Source organism: Ctenopharyngodon idella, chromosome 7, assembly GCF_019924925.1.
Source record: "Ctenopharyngodon idella isolate HZGC_01 chromosome 7, HZGC01, whole genome shotgun sequence".
Classification (NCBI taxonomy): domain Eukaryota; kingdom Metazoa; phylum Chordata; class Actinopteri; order Cypriniformes; family Xenocyprididae; genus Ctenopharyngodon; species Ctenopharyngodon idella.
Genome location: NC_067226.1, coordinates 492,779 through 517,803, shown reverse-complemented (window position 1 = coordinate 517,803; position 25,025 = coordinate 492,779). Strand labels below are relative to the sequence as shown.

Here is a 25,025-nt window from a genome sequence, read left to right as displayed (position 1 = left end):
ATGGTGTTACATCTGAGTCACTCGATCCCTTGGGGTGGCCACCTGGGGAAAAATAAGACTAATGCAAAAAGTATTTTTTCTAGCCCGGTTTGAAAGTAAATGTGTGGCCCAATTTTGTAAAAGCTGTCCCATAAAGTGGGCCTTGAATTCCCACTATCAATACTATCTACTAGGCTGTGAGTTTACCCTGGAGACCGATCATAAAGCATTGCAGTGGTTGGAGAAAATTAAGGATTCTAATGGAAGGATTACAAGATGGTATCTCGCCATGCAGCCCTTCAGATTCAAGATTCAACATGTGTCTGGTAAAGTCAACGTTACCGCTGACTATCTCTCCCGCTCTACTGGCAAGGTTCCTGAAGAGGGGGGAAATGTGATGGCCTGAGTGGTGGACGCACAAGAGTGGTAATGTGGATGCATCATCTCTCACACACACACGCATCCACATGCACGCACTCGCACACACATATACATCTACACGAAGGACATGTTCATTCATTTAAGGTTAATCTTTATTTAAATTTCCCTCTTTTGTCATTCACATTCATTTTGGTTTCAGTATAATGATCGCTTCTAATGACCACACGAAACAAACAATATCCATTAATTCTTTAGTTAGGTTTGCATGTTTACATTTTACAACACATCTTTATATACATTGTTACTGATTTGGAGTGCACACAACTTAGTTACATTGTATCTGTTACTTACATTTGTTTCTATTTTGAGTTTAAGTTTACCTGTGATGTGTGGTGATGATCTTCAGACATGGTCCGCAGCAGCCGCATCCTGGCGTGATGAAAATTAGAGTCCAGGCAGGAACAGAGAATTTTAGCATTGTTGGTTCTGCCCAGACATACCATTCGCTGAGGTTGCCGGGGGGAGGAAGAAAAGTTGATGTCTTTATTAATTGATTTATGTAGTTGTACATTTATGGTATTTAAGTACATTTTGCTTTTCTTTATCTTGATTAAATATATTTCTTTGTCTGATTTGATTTTGATTTACTTAATGTTATATGTTGAATGTAAAGTTTCACTGGTTTCCCTCTTAATTTGTAATGGGCCCATCCTTTCCTTTATAAACTGTTGGTTTGTTCATTTGAGTAGGTTTTCAGTTTTAGTTTGTTGGCTTTTCTGTCTGAATGTTTTGACTTTATTTTCTTTTTGTTTGTTTATTTTGTTGTGTTGTATAAGAAAATTTTTTTCTTCTTGGGTTCAAATAAAGACCCATTTTTCAGTGGAAAGCTTGTGTTCCTTGTTCCCAACTTCTCAGTCCCTCACACCCCTCATGGAAGAAGATAGCCGTCCTGTTTACAACTGTGACAATGAACACTTTTTAGGATGAACTAAATGCTGGATTTTCAAAAGTTTTGCAGCACCATTGTTGCAGTTAACTTGCACAATGTTCTTGAATGATTCATTTATTAGATGCATGCCAGTCTGTTATTGTAGGCACATCAACTTTACATTTTCACCCCCCCTAAACATGACATGGAACAAAACAAACTGTGTTGTTGCTTTAAATGTCGGTCAGACATTCTCTTGGGCGGTCCTTGGCCAACGAATGCTGCGATAGAGTCCATACCTTCTGCCGTCAGTTTGAAAGTCGGGTTATGCAAGACTATAGGGTAACTATAATTACTTTTTTTCCAAGTAACTAGTAAAGTAGCACATTACTTTTAAAATTATGACTTGACTGACAGCTCTCTTGTCTTCGTTGAGAGAAATTAGGAGTAAGTGCAGAGGTGTTGTGTGCTGTGTAAACATGACGGTCACTGTAGTTAGACTAAATGTGAGCAGGCATTTACTCGTCTAACTTGCACAAAAACAGTGTTCCTCAAAATGAATAAAAACAGTGAAATGCAAACTCATAATAGTATGTATTAAATATATTAAATGATACAAATATACTTTATGCATTCAGCAATGTCTTTGCTGCTGACATTCGATGATCCAATTCAGCCATAGTAATAAGCTAAAATGACTTTAGATAAACAAATTTGTTTTATTTTATTTTTTTATTGCTGAAGTAAGATATTGAATTTTCTTCTCCTGCATCATATTCTTAGTGTGACATCAAAGCACTGTGAGAGCAATTCAAAAGCATACAGAGCCATCTGCTCTCGGGGTGCTTTGATGTCATACACCGATCGTTCCGCTTTCATTTCACTTTTGATGTGAAAGGGCCTTTACATTTGCCAAAAATAGAACTTTTGTTTTTTTTAATAATTAAAGGATTAGTTCACTTCAGAATTAACATTTCACCCCCATGTCATCCAAGATGTCCATGTCTGTCTTTCTTAAGTCGAAAAGAAATTAAGGTTTTTGGGGAGCTAGTGCAAGACGAGCATTTGTGGTTGAAGAGTATATACATTTTTATTTATTTTTTTTAGAAAATGACTGATCGTTTCGCTAGATAAGACCCTTATTCCTTGTCTGGGATCGCGTAGAGCACTTTGAAGCTGTGCTGAAACTGCAATTTGGACCTTCCACCCTGTGAACCCCAATGAAGTCCACTATATGGAGAAAAATTCTGGAATGTTTCACTGAAAAACCTTAATTTCTTTTCGACTGAAGAAAAAGACATGAACATCTTGGATGACATGGGGGTGAGTAAATTATCAGGAAATTTTCATTCAGAAGTGAATTAATCCTTTAAACAAACAAGAAATCCCAGCCCAGGTGAGAAAAAGTAATGCAAACAACGCAATGCAGTACTTTCCATAAACACAATTACTTAATTTTTTATAATTAATACAATATTGTAACTAATTACTTTTAAAAGTAACTTTTCCTTATAAATATATATATTAAATAGTTTATTTTATGTAAACATTTTATGTTTTTTCTTTTGAATTTGATTAACAATTTGGATGTTTAATGTTTATTGTTAAAACAATCTCTCAAATTGGGGTTTTGATTTATTTAGACAGGTTCACAAAACAGTTCATACTATATTTTGTTTGACGATCATTTTCTTTTACAAATCATTTACTTGGGGGGGGGGGGGGGGGGGGGGGAAGCAAATCTGCACACAGGTGTCATTGCAGAAATAATTTATTTCACTTCCATTTTAATCTTTTTTTTCCTTTTATGTGGAAAGTACAACCAAAAAAAAAAAAAAAAAAAAAAAAAAAAAACTTTGAGAGCAGGAACTGAGATGACAGTAATAAAGTGAGGGAACGGTCCTCTCCCCTTTACCCATGACAACCAGGGACACAAACACTTGATCAGCTTCTCTGCCACTGCATCAAAACTCCCCAGCAGAGACAGCAGAGGCCAAAACTCCATTTGACAGAATTGGAGTACATTACAATGCTCTCGGATGTATGTGTGTACATGCACGTGTGTGTGTGAACTCAAGCATCTGTCTCAGTGTTACTGGCTTTATCTTAATAGGGTTTCACTGTTTCCAGAGTGCCTTCTAGACCATCAAGACCAACCATCCACACAGGGGGGCACAAACCCCCTCCTGCCCTTCAGTCAGTTGTGGCTAAAAGGCTGGAATATGTCGAGTGTGTGCTACCTTCCACACTCATCCTGCCTGCCTTCCACCAGAAGGTACGGGGGACTGCTGAGGAAAGAGATTCTGAAAATTATCAGAAACCTGTCAGTTAGTTCATTTACGTCTCTCTCTAGTTCTGTTTGGAAAGGCTGCCGACACTTGAGCCACTTTCACCAAACTTTAACTAAAGAGACAAAATCCATTTGGGATTCTTCTGGGTTGTCTCTTGGATCATGTAACGTTCCTCCAAATTTATATGCTCACAACATGTACAAACAGACACACACTCGTACACACAAACACACATTAAACGGCTTTCAAATAACTACTTGATCTTGGACAAACGTCCTAATTTCATGTTTGGCATTAATTATCTATCTCTCCCCCCAAACTCTAACTCCTCTAATTCTGCATTATCCTGTCATTTCCTCAGACAAAATAAAAACACCAAACAGGAACCATCTACTTCATCTCATGAACAACGCAAATATTAAGGGAAAAAAGAAAATACTCAAGTTTTTTTTTTTTTTTTTTTTTCTCTTTTTCAAATTCAAGGCACAATGTCTCTCCGTTTTACCCTAAAACTTTGCCCTAAAAAAAAAAAAAAAAAGAAAAAAAAAAAAAGAAAAAAGTAGTACCACAGACTTAACTGTCAATCACTTGTGAGAGGCTCCGCCTTCAACCCATCGCCTCTCCACTAGCTCCACCCTAGTTTAGCTAACACTGTTTCAGAGATGCGTCTATTTGGGAGCGTTTTCACAATCCCACACCAGTGAGTACAAACAAACAAAAACAAATAATGACAGCAACAACAACAACAACAAAAAAAACCCTAAAATAAAACCCAAATAGTCACGTCCTGTTTTCTGTGTTATGTCAGAAAATTTGAGTCATATCCATGAGCTCATTTTTGGCAAGCTTGTCTTAAATATGCACTAAGTACTGATAGATAGGATAAACATACACAGTTATGTGTGGTTTAAAGTAGATGCGTTCGTCATTTTTTTTTGTATCATTTTCTTCTCGTAGACTTGTATGAATTCAAGGATTTTAGTCCATTTTCATTCGTCAGTTTAAAGGTTTACGTGAATGCAAGCAGGGACAGAGTTTGCCATGGTGTCTTGCTTTAGACGTGGGTCTTGAAGAGGCGAGATGACTTTTTACGAGACGCCATTCACCAGGGCTACAGCCTCCCCTGGCGATGCCACGCCGCTGCTAGGGGAGTGCTTGGAGGGAGTACGCTCTTCCTTACTCGTGCTAGTCCCATTTTCCTGATGAAGAGAGAATGAAACAGGATGTCTACAGATATAAACAAGTTAAATTTAAGACTTAAGACCTTTTTAATACCACCATGCATGAAATTTAAGACCAAACATGTAATGGAAATACACAGTATATTACATATGTATATGTAATATTTAATGTCATTAATATAAAAAAAGAAAATAAAATATCATCAGTCATAAATGCTATTTATTATTATGATATACAGTGAACTTTTCGTATCAGCAGATAATATGCCATACTAAAAAATCCCTCAAATGTACAGCATCACTGAGATTTTTGGTTGTGTAAACAGTTTATTCTGAAGAAATATTTTCAGTGTTCTTTCAGCTTTTACAAACTTAAATCTGCATATTTTTTTATTTTTACATTCTTTACCTTTATAAAGGCCAATTTTTTAACCTTATTAAATGTATGCGTCATCTTTCATGTAAAATTCTTACATGATAAATGCACTATAGGGCTGTTACTGATTAAATTACATTCACACTGCAAAATTACAATTGCAATAAATGTTTTAGATTAATATTTTGAATACATATTTGAATATACAAATAAAGAAATGTTGGGAAAAATGCATACTTTTAAACAAGAAACTAAACCACCAGTAGGTGGCGGCAAGTCACTTAATGAGTGAGTCATTGAGTCATTCATTCAACCGATTCATTCAAAACGCTGAATCGTTCAGTAACAAAACACCGCTGAGAGTTGCTTTGAGACAAGCAATAGTTCTGCTGTGATCTTTGTTTGAAACTATTTTCATTGGTGAAAGAACAAAACAGTCAATATTGTGTCCAAAATGTAAATTAATTGTTTATTGAACTAAAAATCAATGTAACATTTCCAATCAAGAGAATATTCGGCAAAATAGCTCCCTTGTCACGTTGTTACTTAATCATATTAAAAAAAAAAAAAAAAAAAAAACTCAACATTTCGAATTTTTACCTCAGTATGTTCTGTGAGTTTCTCTATGCGTGCTGTTACGCCCACATGTTTTGATTTCTCCACTAAAGTCTCTCACAAAGAGACCGGCAGCGCGGCTTTTAACAGCATTACTAGAAATACACTACAAACAGTGGCGTAGCGTCTGGGCATGCAAGGTATGCACGTGCGTATGGGCCCGGGAGGATTGGGGGCCCGCTATTACGGGCTTAAAACTAAAGTATACTTCGGGCGTCCGCGCACCGTCCGCATCGTGAAATTTTTGTCATCAGGAGGGTTCACTGACGATCGCACTCCCCGTCCGCGTGCAGCCCAATTTTTGATGGCACGGACAGTATGTGTACTGTACAACAGCCCATGCGAGAGTAAACTGAGGGCTTGAAAAAAGTCCAGTAGATAGTGCGCAGTGCACACGCCGAACGCGTCTTTCTGCAGCTAAATACTTTCAAAGGCTTGCACGTGCGTCTGTGCGCGAGACAGAACCCGTGTCCATATGTTCAGAAAAATGAAGTATAATAGAAATAATGTTGTCAGTAACTTGCTATAGCCTATGTTAAATGTACTAAAAATCATTAAGAAGCTCAATAAATGGACCATAAAATGGTCCATGCCATGTCGATGATCAATTGTATTTGACTGGTATTAGCTTTTCTGTCATTTTTAAAGTGGGTTTCTGAAACATGCATGCAGTAATGTAAGTAGTACAGAATTAAAGTAGTACAGTTTTCTGAAAAAATGACTACGTCTGCATTTTAAGATCCTGCACAAGATGTGAATAAATGTAACTCGTACTCTTGCTGGGGTGGATAGGCCTACTCTTTATTCAACGAAATAAAATGCACATAAAACGTGATGGAAACATATTTAGAGAAGAAACTAGTAAATTTATTAGGAATAAAACATGTGCATTAAAAAAGTCTGTGACAGAATAATTAATTCATAACTGGAATAATCTTCTGACTCATCGCATCTAAAATGATGCAATGATCATTCTGAAATTCCAAAGCCAGAGTCGAATCGGTCGAATTCAAACGCAGACTGTGTTGAAAAGCCATTTTTTGACATGAAATAGATCCGCAATGCAAAGTCAAAATGATGGAAGAGCGCATAGTAGGCCTACTGTAGTGCTGTTGTTGTCATTCTTAGAATTTTTTATTTTTTATTTTTTTTTACCATTTTTGTCTGCATGTTAGTGATATCTTATTCATATTAAAGTCCGTGAAGCCGAGGGGGGCCCGTAAAATTTTTTTTGCATATGGGCCCGGGGCTGACTTGCTACGCCACTGACTACAAAGTCCCTTTAAGACAAGTTATTTCACTCGGCGGCCATCTTTGAAATGCCTCTCAGGCATGCAAGTGCAGCTCCTATCTCTTTGAATGGGGAAACATCAAATTCTCCAAAGCTGTTTGCCAAGCTTTCGATTAAATTTTATATTTGAAATCACCAATGAAATCTGACAACTGTCTCATACATTTTGTTTCTAAACACTCATGAAAAAAAAAGAAAAAAAAAAAAAAAAGTCTTTTCCAGGCTGGACCAAGCTAATACGCATATGCAATCCTAAATGTGCGTCTCTTGGGTCATATTTCGGAGGCGCGCATCTGATTGTTTCTATAGGAACTGGAGCTTCTAACGGCCGCTGAAGTGACGCGATGACTTTACCAATCAGCGATTGGCTCTTATTTAGAAGGCGGGACTTATTCCGCCATATTGCACTTTCTCCCATTCATAACGATACGAGTGACGCGTCTTGTGTTATTCTATAGTCTTTGATACACTATCCATTATCAGTCGCTGTTTACGCTGAATGTAATCATTCTTGCAGAATTATTCTTGCGTTTCGATGCTTCACTGGTTATTTTTTGTCACTGAAGTTTTAATCAGGCTATTTTTCCGGCCAATCAAGTAAAATTCTCTTTCACTTGCCCCTTCAAAAAAAATCCACCTGGCCTGGACAAGCGTTAATGTTGAGCCCTGCACTCTGCGTCTGTGATTCCACCGCCTTGATGATGCCTATTGCACACTACAGAGTTTAAAACATCTCCGTCACAAGGCGCAGTTTGCCTCATAGACATTTCCAGGCACAGGCTTCAACCACCACGAGAACTCGTTCTTGAGCCATTTTGCAGTAAACTTGCATTTACCCTTTTTAACCTAGGCTGGTCAGTTGAGCTAGTTGTAGTTCGACCTGTTTTCTGCTACCTCAGTTCTCTCTGATGATGCAGACACGCAGTAACTATCTCGGGGAAAAGAAAAAAAAAACTTTGGTGTGATTTTAATTAGACATGGGTCTGTCAACTTACTATAAATAAATTGCATTTTAAAATGTAATTTTAATAATTTCTTCTCAATTTCTTCAAGTTTTTAAATGTTACACGTTCCATACTTTTGAATGGGTCTCAACAATAAAAATATTTTACAAATCTGATAAATTATCTATTGCAATATTATTAGGGGCCAGGCACCGAAGGTGTAAAGGCACCTATTGAAATCGTTAGTTTCCTTATTATTAGGGGCCAAGCACCAAAGGTGCGAAGGCACCTCTTGTAATCGTTAGTTCTCTTATTATTAGGGGCCAAGCACTGAAGGTGCGTAGACACCTATTGTAATCGTTAGTGTTCTTCTTCTTATTATTATTATTAGGGGCCAAGCAAAGAAGGTGCGTAGGCACCTATTGTATCTGTTGCCGTTCTTTTTAGGGGCCAAGCACCGAAGGTGCGTAGGCACCTATTGTAATCGTTGCCGTTCTTTTTAATTCTTCTTCTTCCGTTTCTTCTTCTTCCGCTCTGGAAGTCTATGGCAGCCCATAGAACCGCTTGCGGGAAAGTTGTGAAACTTGACACGCAGTTAGAGGACAGTCTGAACTGTGTCCATAGCAAATTTGGAGTATCTAACTCAATCCCTCTAGCGCCACCAGCTGTCCAAAGTTGCACTCATGTTTATGTTAATAACTTTTGAACCGTAAGTGTTTGAAACAAAATTTTTTTTCCTCTGATTCCTTGGGTCAAGACAAATCGATTTTCCGTCATGAAAATTTTTCCGCATTTTTAATTTTCTGAAAATTACTCCTCCTAGGCCGTTACTCCGATTTTCACGAAACTTGAACCAGATCATCTTCAGACCATGCCGACAAAAAGTTATGGAATTCAAATTGATTCCTTAAACCGTTTTTGATAAACACGCGAACGAATTTTATGTAGCGCTTGCGAAAATAGACATAATGCTGTATCTCTGCAATGCTGTATCGTATTCAGACCAAACTTGGTACATGTCATCACAAGCATGACCTGAGGCATCATGCAGCGTTTTGGCACAGCGCCACCTACTGGTCCGGAGATATGAAAAATGGCTATTTTTACTTATAACTTCTGATGGGTTTGTCCAAAAATCATTCAGGGCATCATGCCGAGTCAAATGATTGGCTATTTTGGCCGTCGGCCATTTTGAATTTTGTGCTAAAACGCTGTATTTTATGAACGCATTAGCGTATCGTTACGAAACTCTGTATGGGTCATCAGCACAATGCCCTGAAAGAGCCTGAGAAGTTTTTTTTTCATATCTCTATGGATTGCTTGGGCCATGCCGAATCCGAGGATGCCGATTTTGTCAATATCGGATAAACCACGTGTCCGTCATTTTGAATTTTGTCATAAATTCCAATATCTTTTGTTCAAATTGCAATTATCTAAACAATTTGACATATCTTCACAAAAATTGGTACGCATCATCAGAATGTCCTGAAGGTACCTGAGAAGTTGGAACATAGCGCCACCTAGTGTTCCAGAGATATAAGGAATTTTGCAAAAATGCTTATATCTTTTGAAAACAATGTCCAAAATTTGAATGCTTTGTCATTTTTTTTCCCTGGCTAATGTCGATTCTGACGATGTGTCATCTGTCATTTTCCTTAAATGTACCTGTCAGCCATATTGAAGTAAATGAAAAACAGTTTTTTCTGTACTCCTCCTACATATTTTGTCCAATTTTGTCCAAAATCGGCTCATATTATCTTTGGACCGAGCCGCACAGAAATGACTCAGATTTTTGATATTCTCTACCGTTCCTGAGATATTTGTCTCTGAATGTGACCTTGCCTCTGTTTGTTGTCTTATGTTAGTTAGCTTAGCATGCTAATTGCTTAGCATGCTAACCAGTTGCCATTCTTTCTAATGTGGCTCTTCAGCTATCAGGTTAACTATAAGCAGCATTAGCATTAAGTTAGCTTAGCATGCTAATCTGGTTAACATGCTGAGTAACGTTTTTTTCTGTGATCATTCTCACATTAAAACTTCTCTTCTGCAGCCTGATGAATGTGCATTCTCAAGTAGCTCAATATGTAAAGCCAGATGCCTAATAAGCACCTTACCCAACGATTGTGGGTTTGAGTCCTGTGTGTGGCAACTTTATAAAATTGTTTGTAATGTGTCATTTCAATTCCTGTATTATCCCTATAAGTTTTGTACTAGTCTTTCTTCCTCTGATTAGAAATAAATCTTTTTGTTCATTCTGTGTTCAGTATGGTATTACAGATTATCTTTTAGTCCTTTGATAAAGAAAGTGTTTTCGTAGCTGGAAGGCAGACTTTGCACTGTACAACCATGTTGTTTGCATTTTCTTCTTTGAAAACAAAATAGCAGCGAAATTTCCATGAATTGACAGTGTTTTTCCCCGTGGGCAGCATCGTTTCAACTAACAGCAGTGAGGAGAGACTGGTGTTATATTGTAGACGGGTGTTATTTGCGCATGCACCAGCGGGTGGCTCACGTGAGTCATCACTGGCAACAGAACCAGGAAATACTGTATAATCAAGCAGCGCTTAATGTGTGTTATTAATGGCAAAATAATGATTTATTTAGTTTTAAATGAAATGATTGTAATCCTGATAGTATCCCCCCTTTTTTCAAAATGTAACTGTAATCTGATTACTACGTTTTTTTTTGCCGTAACTGATGAATTACAGTTACTGGATTTTTGTATCCTGATTACGTAACGCCGTTACATGTATTCCGTTTCTCCCCAACCCTGTGTATACATGTATTCGCCCCGAACCGTCACGGTACGGACGTCACGATTCGGTTCATGCAGTTAGACGACGAATACACTCAGTCACAGGCGATCCACACTCCAATCCAAGAGGGGGTGCGCACAGTAATGCTTTTTAGCCTAACCTATGTTAACCAGCATTAACCACCAATAATCGCAATAAGCTCTGTGTTTTGTTACTTTTCGATTCGATTAAAAGTGCCATCCTTCAAATTCTGTCCATTTTATCACGAAATTCAAACAATAAATGCCTTTTTGATGTGGCGTGACAGATCGCCTCAGTTCAAACGGCAGCGCAGAGCGTGAGTGAACGCAATCATCCCTTCTACATCACTACTACAGAATGAACATGAAGGTATGTTGAAAGATACAGTACAACTTACTGAAATGTATCATATCTCGTGTAATCGCACAATCAGTGTTACAACCATGGAAAGATGTCAGTTTGTAAACAATGTCACACAGTATTACATTTACCTCAGAAAAGCCATTCAGTGTCAACATCTTGTTAGTTCGCTAGAGAAACTGTTTCACTAAATATATGCACTATATTAGCCTATATATTAATTATATTTTACTTAACCTGTTAGTTAATGTAAGGCCTAAATAAATCCGTCATGAAAACAAGTTATGACAGCCACTGTATAAATTATTATATTTCAACAATAAATTGGAGAAACAGGAGTTAATGCAAAAAACTGCCTTGTGTAATGTAAATGTTTACAATACATAATTTTTTTTATTATTATTTGAGTGTTGATGATTATATTTAAAAATAAATAGCAACTGAATTTAATAATTTGGGCTCTGTTGTTAATTGTGACCTTTATTACAGTAATGTGCAAGTAAGGGCTCCCTAATAGCTCCCTAACAGCATTAGCAGAGATAGATTTTTTTATCCTTAAGAAAATTTTAATTATAATTGAATACATTTAAAGACAGAGACACAGTTGGTTCAGTAAAACATTGTTTAATAAAAAAAGAAAAAAAGAAAAAAGAAAAAAAATAGTTGTTTTCTCCCCATCTGCTGTACCGAACCCGTATTTTTTTTGTCATTTTTGTGTACCGTTACTAATATATATATATATATATATATATATATATATATATAATTGCAAGAAAAAGTATGTGAACCACTTGCAGAATCTGTGAAAATGTGAATAATTTTAACAAAATAAGAGATCATACAAAATGCATGTTATTTTTTATTTAGAACTGTCCTGAGTAAGATATTCTCCATAAAGAACTGTGTCGTTACCTGGATGATTCACAACTGTTTTTTGTTTTGTGATGGTTGTTCTTGAGTCCCTTGTTTGTCCTGAGCAGTTAAACTGAGCTCTGTTCTTCAGAAAAATCCTCCAGGTCCTGCAGATTCTTCAGTTTTTCAAGCATTTTTTTGCATATCTGAACCCTTTCCAACAATGACTGACACTGAGGACAATTGAGGGACTCAAACACAACAATTAAAAAAGGTTCAAACATTCACTTATGCTCCAGAAGGAAACACGATGCATTGAGTCGGGGGGTGAAAACTTTTTGAATTTGAAGATCAAGGTATATTGTACTTAATTTGTCTTCCGGGAAATATGCAAGTATCTTCTGTTGCTTTCGAGGGGAAGTACTAAATGGAAAAAAAAAAAAAAAAAAATTATATTTAAACAAAAAAAAAAATTGGACATCCTGTTCAAAAGATTTCACCCCCTGGCTCTTAATGCATCGTGCTTCCTTCTGAAGCATCAGTGAATGTTTGAACCTTTTTTAATAGTTGTGTTTGATTCCCTCAATTGTCCTCAGTATGAAAAGATGGATCTCATAATCATACAGTCACTGCTGGAAAGGGTTCAAATATTCAAAAGATGCAGATTCTTCGGTTTTCCAGCAGGACCTGGAGGATTTTTCTGAAGAACAGAGCAGTGTTTAACTGCTCAGGACAAACAAGGGGCTCAAAAACAACCATCACAAGGATCATCCAGGTAACCACACACAGTATTAAGAATCAATGGTTCACAAACTTTTGAATGGGGTCAATTTAATAAATTCAGCTATTTTTTTCTTGTCAACAATATATAAACATCTTTTATGTAAAATATCTTACTCAGGACAGTACTCAAAAAATTAAAGCTGCAAGCAGCATTTACGGGGCCAAGCATAAAGGTGGCACAACAAGCCAGTCAATATGGCTGTGAGCATCAGACCAACTGCAACAATGAGCAATTAAAAACCTAGGCAAAAGAGCGTTTTTTTTTTTTTTTAAATAAATAAAAATTCACAAATAGTCAATATTTACTGATTTATCACTTTTGACCAATAGGTGGCGCTGTGACCAAATTAATGTGGTATGGTCAGAGTGAGGTGACAATGACAATCGCAAAGTTTGGTGTCAATATGTCAAAGCATTGCAGAGATACAGCCTCAAGAGTAATTTTGGCATCAAGCCTCAAATTTGTTGCTGTGGTATACGAAAAGGGTTTTGTCTATCAACATGAAATCCATAACTTTTTACCAGCATAGTCTAAATATGATACAATTAGATTTTGGTGAAAATTGGACCAACGGTCTAGGAGTATTTCAAAAAAGCATGTTTTTCAAGAGAATCAAACTGGTGAACAGGAAGTTTGGCTGACTATGGCAAAATTGGCATTAATGTTCTCAGCATGACCCACGGAATCTATTAAGACCAGTCTCATTACAATAGGACACATTTATATAAAGCTATTAGCATTTTTAAAAAAATATTACAACGTTTACAAAACCATTTGAGAACCTTCAGAGCATTGTGCCGATGACACATACTGAGTTTCATAATGGTACATCAATGCATTCATATAATATAGCATTTTATTATAGCATCATAATACTGTATTGTAGTTAATGGCAATTTCATGTTTTGTTCAATTATAGCGCCACCAAGAGGCACAATCCCACTGCTTTTTTTTTTATGTGTCCTCAGAGTGAGCCTATACATATGCGTGTCAAATTTGGTGAAAATATCTCATTTCGTTTCAGAGTTATAGACATATATATATATGAAAACAAAAAAATGACCCATGGATGACTTTTTGTTTTGTTTTTTTGCCACTTCCTATAAAAATTGACATTTGGGCATAAACATGTAGTTAACCAGCTTAGGTTCTGTGCTTCCTACGCTGGTTTTATCTCGATCGGACTAACGGTTTCAAAGATATTCTCGAAAGTTTTTAAGCGCTAAATCACCACTTTGCACAAACCATAAGTCAAAACCTAGCATGTTTGGTATCGCTGGACTCGGCAAGGATTCAGGAGTCGAAGGACATGACTCCCATGAAAATAAGTTGACCACACCCAAAGTTATAAGCATTTAAATATTTGACTTTACCACTACATGGCGCTGGCTTGAAACTTCTCAGGCTCCTTCAGGGCATCGTGCTGATGACCCATACCGAGTTTCGTAACAATACGCTAATGCGTTCATGAAATACAGCATTTTAGTACAAAATTCAAAATGGCTGACTCCCAAAATGGCTGATATGAGAAAATTGGATATTCACATGATGCATGAGCATGATGCATGATGCCCCGAATCTGATGAGACCACTTTTATGATTTCTGGACAAACTGTTCAGACATTATATGCAAAAATATCCATTTTCAGCATGCAGTCTCTGGTCATGCTTGGGATGACATGTACCAAGTTTGGTCTGAATATGATAAAGTGTTGCAGAGATATAGCCTTAAATCCAATTTGGGGTGCTCTACATTAAATTAATTTGCGCGTTATTCAAGAACGGTTGAGTTAATCAAAAAGCTTTTAATAACTTTTTGTCAGCATGGTCTGAAGATGATCTGATTTTCATGAAAATCGAACGAAGCGTCTAGGACAAGTACAAAAAAGTAGGTTTTTCGCAAAATTCAACTAGGCGGACAAATTATCATGATGCAAAATGGGTGCATTCATGAGCCAAGGAAACAGAGGAGAAAATAATTTTGTTTCTAGCCATTACGGTTCAAAAGTTATTAGCACAAATGTAAGTGCAAATTTGGACATTTGGTGTCACTAGAGGGATTGAGTTAGAGATTCCAAATTTGCTATGTTGACATTTCAGACTTTCCTCTATCAGTGTGCCAAATTTCATAACTTTCCTGCAAGCGGTTCTATGGGCTGCCATAGACTTCCAGAGCGGAAGAAACAGAAAAAATAATAATAAGAACGCCAACGGATACAACAGGTGCCTACGCACCTTCGGTGCTTGGCCCCTAATAACATGCATTTTGTATGATCTCTCTTTTTTTTGTTAAAATTATTCACATTTTTATTGCAACTAATATATATATATATATATATAGGGACAAGTATTGGGAAAGTAAAGACAAAATTGCTCTGTTAGCTGTGGTGTCAAGACATCTATAAATATGATTAAAAGAATAATATGAGGCAGAAGTACAGAATGTCACATTTTATTATTGACTGTTTCAACAATGTTTTACCAACTAAGAAGAACAGCACTTTTAGAGTTTCATCCCTCTGCCTAATGTGAGCATAAGTATTGGGACAGTTTAACTTAAAGCAAATGTAAAAGTGTAAAAGCTAATATTTAGTTGTAAATCCCTTGTAAGCAATCACAGGAGCGAGTCTGTGACCCATAGATATCACTAGACTCTTGGTTTCAAACTTTTGAAATGCTTTTTCAGGCCTTTAATACAGCCATTTTCAACGGTTGCTTGTTTTGGGGAGTTTCTGTCTTTAGTCTTCCCTTCACCTGTTGAAATTCTTGTTCAATATGATTTAAATCTGGAGATCGTCTTGGAATAACCAGTTTGGAATGTCCTGAAAAAGATAGATACCACTGGCAAGCTTCAGCAACCGACAATGACCAGGTCAGCTGAGAAAATCAACAGCAGTTGATGATAGACAAATGACAAGGGCTGTGAAAAAAAAAAAAAAAAAAAAAAAAAACTAACATAACTGTCAGTAAAATCACCAGCAACCTCCAGAAAGCTGGGGTGATGGTCTCACAATCTGCTGTTCACAGGAGACTTCAACAGAATTACAGAGGCTACAAAGCAAGATCAAACATCTGATCAGAACCAAAAGTAGGAAAGCCAATTAGAATTTGCAAAAAAACACAGAGATGAGCCAGTAGAGTTTTAGAACAGAGTTTTATGGACAGATGAGACAAAGATTAACCTTTATCAAAGTGGGAAAGCAAAAGTGTGGAGAAAAAAAAAGAAACTGCAAATGATCCAAGGCATACAACCTCATCTGGAAAGCATGGTGGAGATTAGGTTTAGGAAGTATAGTGGTGTGGTATGGTTGTAGTTTAGGAAAGGGAAATTATGAATAAATTCTCATCTGTATTGACCATATTTTTTGTGCCTATGAATTTATGTGAATTGGAAATTAAGAATGGCATCCATTAAAGATTTTATTAAGCTCTGTGGGAGGGATTATTAAATTGGATTAAATTGGATAAAGCACAATTGTGGTAACTTGTGGAACATTATGATATATATTAGAGAATGAGAAAAACGCTTTGTTAAAAAAGCTTTGAAAGCAAAGTTGAGTGAGAAAAATATTTTGTCCGTTTCGGATTTTGTACTTTTTCGGGTTTATTGTTTGATCAAAGGAAAGAGATTCTTGAAATGCAGCAAATGCATGATCGAGAGATGGGTAGAGTTGTTAAAGAACGTAAATTTTGAATTAGAAAGATTAAAAATGGATGATATGATTAAACAACGCAAAATTGAATTATTACAGCTTAGACATGCTCAACAGGAATCTGAGAAGTTGTCAAGAGAATATGAGTTACAAGTTTAACGGTTAAAGCTAATTGGTGAAGCTAAATTAGCTCCTGAAAGTGCACCTTCGAATGAAAGTTTTTCCTTGCATTTGATGTGGTAGGTAATTTAAAATTGCTCTGAAATTTAATTAACACGATCCCAATGTTTTTTTCTTGTTGTTTGAGAGTATTGCGGAGGAACGTAATTGGCCTAATACGGATTGTGTAGTGATGCTTCAAAGTGTCATTACCGAGAGCAGAGCTGAAGATCTTTGCCCGAACCTGACGGGTACGGGCTTAATTTCTATCATTTTACACGGGCTCGGGCTCGGGCTTGCGCGGTAAATGAGCGGTCATGTGATGCGTTTCGATTAGCGCAAGAAAGATGCAAAAATGGATGCTGAGGAGGTGAAACGGAGGCTTGCCTCTGGCGATTACGTTTTGGTTGCACCAGCAAATAAAGCAAAGTCTGAGGTGTGGAAAAGTTTTGACCATGTGCATAATGAGAATAATGAGCCAGTGGGTTATGTGAAACGCAAAAAATGCGACATTCTGTTAAAGTACGACAGCAAAATGACAGGAAATTCGTCGCTGATAAGGCATGTTGATCAAAGCAGTTCAACACCTGCCAGTGCCCAGGATCAACCTAGAATCAAATCGTTTGTTACAGCATCAAAACCCATCCCTGCAAAGGTGAAACAAACGGAGAAGTGTGTCAGCTTTTGCTGTAAAGACATTAGGCCTTTTAATATCGTAAATGGCGGGGGGTTTAAAGAGCTGGCGCAAGAACTAATTAATGTTGGGGCTGCGTATGGGAGGGTTCCCGTAAACTCTGTTATTCCCCGCCATGTGACAATTGCGAAAAAGTGCACTGACATGGCAGAAGAAAAGAGGAAAGCTTTAGTACAGACACTTCAGACTTTGTTGAAGGATGGCACAGTCGCAATGACCACAGACATGTGGACAGAGGATTATAGGAAAATTAGTTATTTGACAATCACATGCCATTTCATAAGTGAGGATATGGAACTGGTGAATAAAACCTTGACAACTACAATGTTCCCTTTGGAAGAGGCAAAGACGGGAGAAAATATCAGATGGGAGATATTGAAACTACTGGTGACAAAGTTTGGCCTTGACGCTTCCTCTCTCAGCAAAATTGTATGAGTGACCGATGAGGGGGCAAACATTAAATTAGCTCTGCGGCCATACCAGAGATTGGACTGCATTGACCACGTCATTAATACGGTAATGCACCATGGACTCGACATTGCCGAGTTATCCAAAGCCGACAGTGCTCCAGACATAGATACCATTTCTGCTGCTAAATCATTAGTCAGGTACGATAAACAGTCGGGGTTGGCTGCGCAACTGTCAACAACATTGCTGCAAATGGGAGACACTCGGTTCAGTACGGTGTACCTCACACTGACTTCTATACAGGCCATTTATCATGAGCTCCATGAAAAGCTGGAGGCACGAGGGGAGAGCGCGTGCATTGAAAAAATAGCACCGGACACACTGGGCTTTTTGATAGACTTTCTGAAGCCGTTCTATGAAGCACAGCGGGAACTTGAGGGAGACAAGTATCCAACACTTAAAGGATTAGTTCACTTTTAAATAAACTTTTGCTGATAATTTACTCACCCCCATGTCATCCAAGATGTCCATGTCTTTCTTTCTTCAGTCGAAAAAAAATGAAGGTTTTTGATGAAAACATTCCAGGATTTTTCTCCAAAAAGCTTACGCTGTATGTCCTACGCCTTCCCTATTCAACTTATGGAAAAAATGTAACTGGCGCTGCGTTCATTCCGTAAGTTGAATAGGGAAGGCGTAGGACATACAGCGTAAGCTTTTTGGAGAATACAGAAATGCGGTTTTGGCGGAGGCACTTACAAGGCGAACGTTTGTTTATATAAAAGATATACAGTTGTATTTTTTTCCAAAATGACTGATCGTTTCGCTAGATAAGACCCTTATTCATCGTCTGGTATCGTTTAAAGCCCTTTGAAGCTGCACTGAAACTGTCATTTGGACCTTGAACCATTTGGTGTCCATTGAAGTCCATTATATGGAGAAAAATCTTGGAATGTTTTCATCAAAAAACTTCATTTCTTTTCGACTGAAGAAAGAAAGACATGGACATCTTGGATGACATGGGGGTGAGTAAATTATCAGCAAAAGTTTATTGTATTAGTGAACTAATCCTTTAAACTGCTTTCAGGATCCAGATTGCTGGGGATGGAGATAGTGGGTAGGTGAGGTGAATAGGTTAGTGGGACGAGTTGGTTCTCTCAATCATTTGAGAGTGTTAGCATTAGCCGTTACACTTTTTTGGCTAAAGGTTGCAGGCTTGCCTTCCAGTGGCTTTGCTCTGTTCTTGCTTTTTTTGAGTATTGGAACTGAACTTCGACGGTTGATGATGACGTAGAGCAAGAACATAAGGACGCAAGATCGCTTAAGAACGCATAGTGAGAGACAGCCACAGACCCTGTCCTGTCTGCCTCGCTGCTCAGAGTGGTTTGGTCTGTAACTCCGTATAGCTTTGTTTGAATCTCTTACTATCATTCATTGTTGTTTATATTATCATTACCATATATCTAATATTGCCTACCACATTAATCTGACATCGCTAGCTTTTAATCTTTTAATCTAAACCGCTATCACAACGCGTTTGCATCTCGCTAGCTTGTTAACTTATCATCATTCTCTCGCACGCTCCTTTTTCTACGCGTTCATCAAACAGCTGTGGTAAGTCGGATCAGACTACAAACATGGTGAGTCATGTCATCCTCTCCTTCTATTGTTACTTGCTCTGCCTATCACATGCATAGTATAGCTTTCTCTGTCAGCGACGAGGGATTTACATGTCATAAATGCAGGGAAATAGTCAGGCTGACAGAGAAAATCTCAGAATTAGAGACACGCATCCAAACTTTAATTGAGGATAGTAAGAATGCAAGGGCTTTAGATACTGTTTTGGATGCGACTAGCTTAGTGAACTCTGTACATTGTTCGGTTCTGGCTGTAGAGCCCGTGCAGCAGGGCAATTGGGTAACGGTGAGGGGGCAAAGTCGCGTGAAACACCACTCTTCCGTTCCAATAAGAACATCAAACAGGTTCTCCCCACTCAGTGATGCACCCACTGAGAATCCTGTTGAAAGTGCCCTAGTTATTGGCGGTTCTATTACACGGAACGTGAAAATAGAGACACCAGCCACCATAGTCACATGTTTGTCGGGAACCAGAACACCTGACATCAAAGCAAATTTAAAAGTGCTGGCTAATGCTAATCGTAAATACTCTAAAATTATTATTCATGTCGGCACTAATGATGTTCGACTTCGCCAGTCGGAGATCACTAAAATTAACATTAAAGAGGTATGTGAACTTACAAGTACAATGTCAGAAACAGTAATTTGCTCTGGTCCCCTTCCTGTTCGTCGGAGTGATGAGATAGTTAGCAGATTATCGTCACTCAATGGCTGGCTGTCTGAGTGGTGTCCGCAGAATAACATAGGTTTCATAGACAATTGGAAAAGTTTTTGGGGTAGAACTGACCTGTTGAAAAGAGATGGTATTCATCCCTCCTGGGATGGTGCTGCTCTTCCCTCTAGTAATATGGCACATAGTCTTAGAGCTGAAACATGACAAACTGGGGCCCAGGTCAGGAAGCAGACAGACCGGCTAAACCGACCGTCTGCTAGCCGTCTCACGTCATAGAAGTCAGATAAATCCCAACACATAGAAACTCTTTCACCTAGATATTATCACAGAGACTGTGTCTGTACCCCGAATTAGTAAATACAAAAAACTTCCAAACCCATTTAAGGGTAAAAATTTAATTGATGTTCAACAAATAAAAAACAGAGATAATACTGATAAACAAATGATAAAGCTTGGGTTGCTGAATATTAGATCCCTTTCTTCAAAAGCACATTGTAAATGATATTATCATAGACAATAATCTAGATGTGCTGTGTTTGACAGAAACCTGGTTAAAACCAGATGATTACATTACTTTAAATGAGTCTAGCCCTCAAGGTTACGATTATTGACACAATCCTCGTCAGAAAGGCAAAAGGGGAGGTGTTGCTGTAATTTATAATAATATTTACAGTATTACTCAAAAGTCTTTCAAATATAATTCCTTCGAAGTGATGGTGCTTTATGTAACATTATGTAAGTTGACATTTGTGCTGGCTACTGTATACAGGCCACCAGGACACCATACAGACTTTATCAAAGAATTTGCTGATTTTCTATCGGAGTTAGTACTAGCTGCGGATAAAGTCCTTGTTGCTGGTGATTTTAATATCCATGTAGATAATGAAAAAGACGCATTGGGATTGGCATTTACAGACATTCTAAACTCTATTGGAGTTAGACAACACGTGTCAGGACCCACTCATTGTCATAATCATACTTTAGATCTAATATTGTCACATGGAATCGATATTGATGCCGTTGAAATTCTGCAGCAGAGTGACAACATCTCAGATCATTATCTAGTCTCGTGTATACTACATTTAGTCAAGGCTGCTAAACTGCCTCCCAGTGGCTTCCTGTTAAACATCGTATAGATTTTAAAATCTTGCTAATTAAGTGACACTGAAGTGTCAGCAGAGATTGAGTCAACTAGATCATCCACTGTGAAGGCCTCATCGACACGACAGCCAGTGGCACAATCCCTCAACAAACCGTCCATACTGGCGTGATGAATACGATCCTCAACTGGATGGAACTGGAATAAATACTTTGACTGTTGCGATCCCATCGGACTTATGATAGCTGCCTGAATCATAATAAAGTGCTGTTCGCCAGAGGAGAACTGGACCCCCGACTAAGCCTGGTTTCTCCCAAGGTTTTTTTCTCCATTTTAACACCTGTTTGCCACCTGATGTCACCTGTTGGAGTTTGGGTTCCTTGCCGCTGTCGCCTTTGGCTTGCTTGGTTGGGACACTTGACATTTGATATTTAACAGTGTTTTGATCTGCCTGCATTGACACCTGCCTGCATTGACACCAGAGATTCAAATTTTTGGACCAAAAACTTCTTCACGTAATAACCTAGAATATTGTCTAACACTTGATGGCTGCTCTGTTAAGTCTTCGTCGTCAGTTAGGAACCTGGGTGTGCTCTTTGATACCAATCTTTCATTTGAAGGCCATGTTACTAGCATCTGTAAAACCGCATTCTTCCATCTTAAAAATATATCTAAACTACGACATATGCTCTCAATGAAAAATGCAGAACAGTTAGTTCATGCGTTCATGACCTCAAGGCTAGATTACTGTAACGCTTTACTGGGTGGTTGTTCTGCTCGCCTGATAAATAAACTACAGCTCGTACAAAATGCAGCAGCTAGAGTTCTTACTAGAACCAGGAAGTATGACCATATTAGCCCAGTTCTGTCAACACTGCATTGGCTTCCTGTTAAACATCGTATAGATTTTAAAATCTTGCTAATTACTTACAAAGCACTAAATGGTTTAGCTCCCCAGTACCTGAGCAAGCTCCTAATTCATTATAGTCCTTCACGTCTATTGCGATCTCAGAATTCAGGCCAGCTGATAATACCTAGAATATCAAAATCAACTGCAGGTGGTAAATCCTTCTCCTATTTGGCACCTAAACTCTGGAACAATCTTCCTAGCATTGTTCGGGAAGCAGACACACTCTGTCAGTTTAAATCTAGACTAAAAACGCATCTCTTTAACCTGGCATACACATAACACATTACCAATTTATATTTTCAAATCCGTTAAAGGATTATTAGGCTGCATAAATTAGGTCAGCCGGAGCCGGGAACACTTCCTATAACACCTGATGTACTCGTTACATCAGAAGAAGAATGGCATCTACGCTAATATTAGTCTTTCTGTTTATCCCGAGGTTCACCGTAGTTAACCGGATCCGGGCCGTATCCAGGTGAGACCAAGGACCTGCACCTTGACACGACCACAACGCAGCCCTGATGTATCAGCAGAGATTGAGTCAACTAGATCATCAACTGTGAGGGCCTCATTGACAAGACAGCCACGACACAGTTCCTCAACAACCATCCATACCAGCGTGATCCTCAATTGGATGGAACTGGAATAAATACTTTGAATGTTGCGATCCTATTGGACTTATGATAGCAACCTGAATAGTAACAAAGCACTGTTGGCCAGAGGAGAACTGGCCCCCCGACTAAGCCTGGTTTCTCCCAAGGCTTTTTTCTCCATTTTAACACCAATTTGCCACTTGTCTGCCACCTGATGGAGTTTGGGTTCCTTGCCGCTGTCGCCTCTGGCTTGCTTAGTTGGGGACACTTGACATTTGACTTGACATATGATATTCAACAGTGCTTTGATCTGCCTGCATTGACACTATTCTTTAAGAGCTGCTGTGCAGCCAAATAAAGTACCAGTTATCAATGTAAAGCTGCTTTGACAATCTACATTGTAAAAAGCGCTATATAAATAAAGGTGACTTGACTTGACATTGTATGCGAACTGAACTGAGCTTAATGATGATGTCACTGTTTACTCCAGTGCTGATATAGATAAATTAACTAAATTAATAACTATTGATTCTTACATCGGAATGAATCAATACTGAATTTACTTAAGATGGACAATGACACCATTTTCTTTAAGAGCTGCTGTGCAGCCAAAATTATATACCAGTTATCACTGCAAAGCTGCTTTGACACAATCTGCATTGTTAAAAGCGCTATAGAAATAAAGGTGACCTGACTTGACTTGATGAGGTGATGTGAGCTGTATCTGGATCAAATTTCGTGGTGATCACATGAAGAAATCAAGTTACAGCATTTGGAATTTTTTTTGTTTTCTGAGTGACATGCACAAAAATAATGACTCAAACTTCAAATCTCTTGCAAGGAGAGTCAAAGGGTTGGTATAGTTTGAAAGAAAACTTACAATTAAAAAAAATTAAATTAAATTTGGACATTCTCATGCTGAGAAATGCCAAGTGATCGCTACATTTTAGTTTAGTTAGCATCTGTGCGCCTGTGGGGTTTTGTGTGTCGTAATTGCGTGAGCAATAACTCGTGATCGGCTTATTGGATTATGCGGACGTTGGACTCATTTTAATTTTTTCCACAATCAGAGCATGTTTCTTGAAGTTATGAGCTGAAACGTGACAAATGCTGCATCTGTTTATTTACATATGGGTCTTGTGGGGCTTCATGTACAAAAAAGTTTTTTTATTGTTTTTTAGCAAATAACTCAGCAGTACTTAGGAGTTCATCAAATTCAGACTCTAAGCTTTCAAATGACACCTATTTTGTGATGATCTAGGCAGGAGTTTGAAAAATATGGTTAATTTTTTTTATAGCTAGGTGGCGCCCGCAGACGGTACACTCAGTTTTAGAGTGATGACTCTGCACTTGTTAAGTGTTGAACAAAATGGATGCATTAAAAAGCTGAGTTTCTAAGCTTTAAAATGATATCTATTTTGTGTTATTCCTGTCAGTAGTTGCTTAATAATTTGATTATAAATTTTTTTGCGGGGGGTGGTGTCCCGCCGGCGGGACACTTCGGGCTTAAGAGGTTAATAGGAATGTTTTTAATATTTTTAATTTTAGTTAACAAAGACAATAACCATAATTATTATTTTTATATTTTATAGTCATACTGATATATAATCAAACCATTTTAGCCACATTGCGCAGCCCTACAAGCAAGCACAGCAAACCTGGAACTTTTTTCTTTAAATAATAATAATAACAAATATTAAAAAAATATTTTTACCCTAATTGTGAGGGGTGCGTTTAGTGTTATAGTTTTTGCAAACCTTGGGATGTGACACATGCTGCGTTGCCTCCTCCTTCCCTGAGAGATTCTGTCTGCTCTGGGAATCGGCACGAGAGATGAAGTCAGCAACAGTAACTATATCAACACAGAGAGCAACAGTAGTCAGAAGGGGGGGAAGCAGCAAGAGATCAAACAAGTGGTGTAATCTGATCTTACGTTTGCATTCATATATTACACTCTCTGTAGACCATGACTCTGAAATTAACATCAACGTACTCAGTTACTAACGTAACCTTGGTTCCCTTAGATACGGAACGAGTACTGCGTCCCTCGTCTTATATTATTATTAACATTAATAAGACAAGACACATATGAGGAAAACTCCTTTTTCTCCGATTCTGAAACCTTTATACAATCACGCAGTGTTAACCCTCTGGGGTCTGAGGATTTTCGGGGCCCTGGAGAAGTTTTGACATGCCCTGACATTTGTGCTTTTTTCAGTTGTTCATAAACATATTAATGGAAAAAGTGTCATTACACTGTATTCAGCACAAACTAGGCTACAATAATATGTGAGGAACATGTATGTACATGTTTGTGTTTTTTAAAGAATAACGTTTATGCGTGGTTATTGAAAAAACAAAACTTAAGTCACTGAAATAAAGCCAAAAAATAAATATAAATATAAATAAATATATATATATATATTAAATCTGTGTTCACAAG

At 37.9% G+C, this 25,025-nt stretch overlaps 2 protein-coding genes across 4 annotated transcripts in view; one reads left to right on the top strand and one right to left on the bottom strand.

Annotated features, from left to right (window-relative positions):
* LOC127516283 (uncharacterized) overlaps window positions 1-25,025 on the top strand; it is a 344,148-nt gene that overhangs the window by 59,309 nt on the left and 259,814 nt on the right. The window lies entirely within an intron of this gene.
* Window positions 3,044-25,025, bottom strand: part of fxr2 (FMR1 autosomal homolog 2) — a 105,848-nt gene continuing 83,866 nt past the window's right edge. For all 3 annotated transcript variants that reach the window (XM_051900714.1, XM_051900713.1, XM_051900712.1), the window contains 2 exons: window positions 24,340-24,434; window positions 3,044-4,778 (listed from right to left, as the gene is read on the bottom strand). In XM_051900714.1, the coding sequence (XP_051756674.1) occupies window positions 4,668-4,778; window positions 24,340-24,434 (206 nt within the window). In that variant the 3' untranslated portion in view covers window positions 3,044-4,667. The remainder of the gene's footprint in view (window positions 4,779-24,339; window positions 24,435-25,025) is intronic.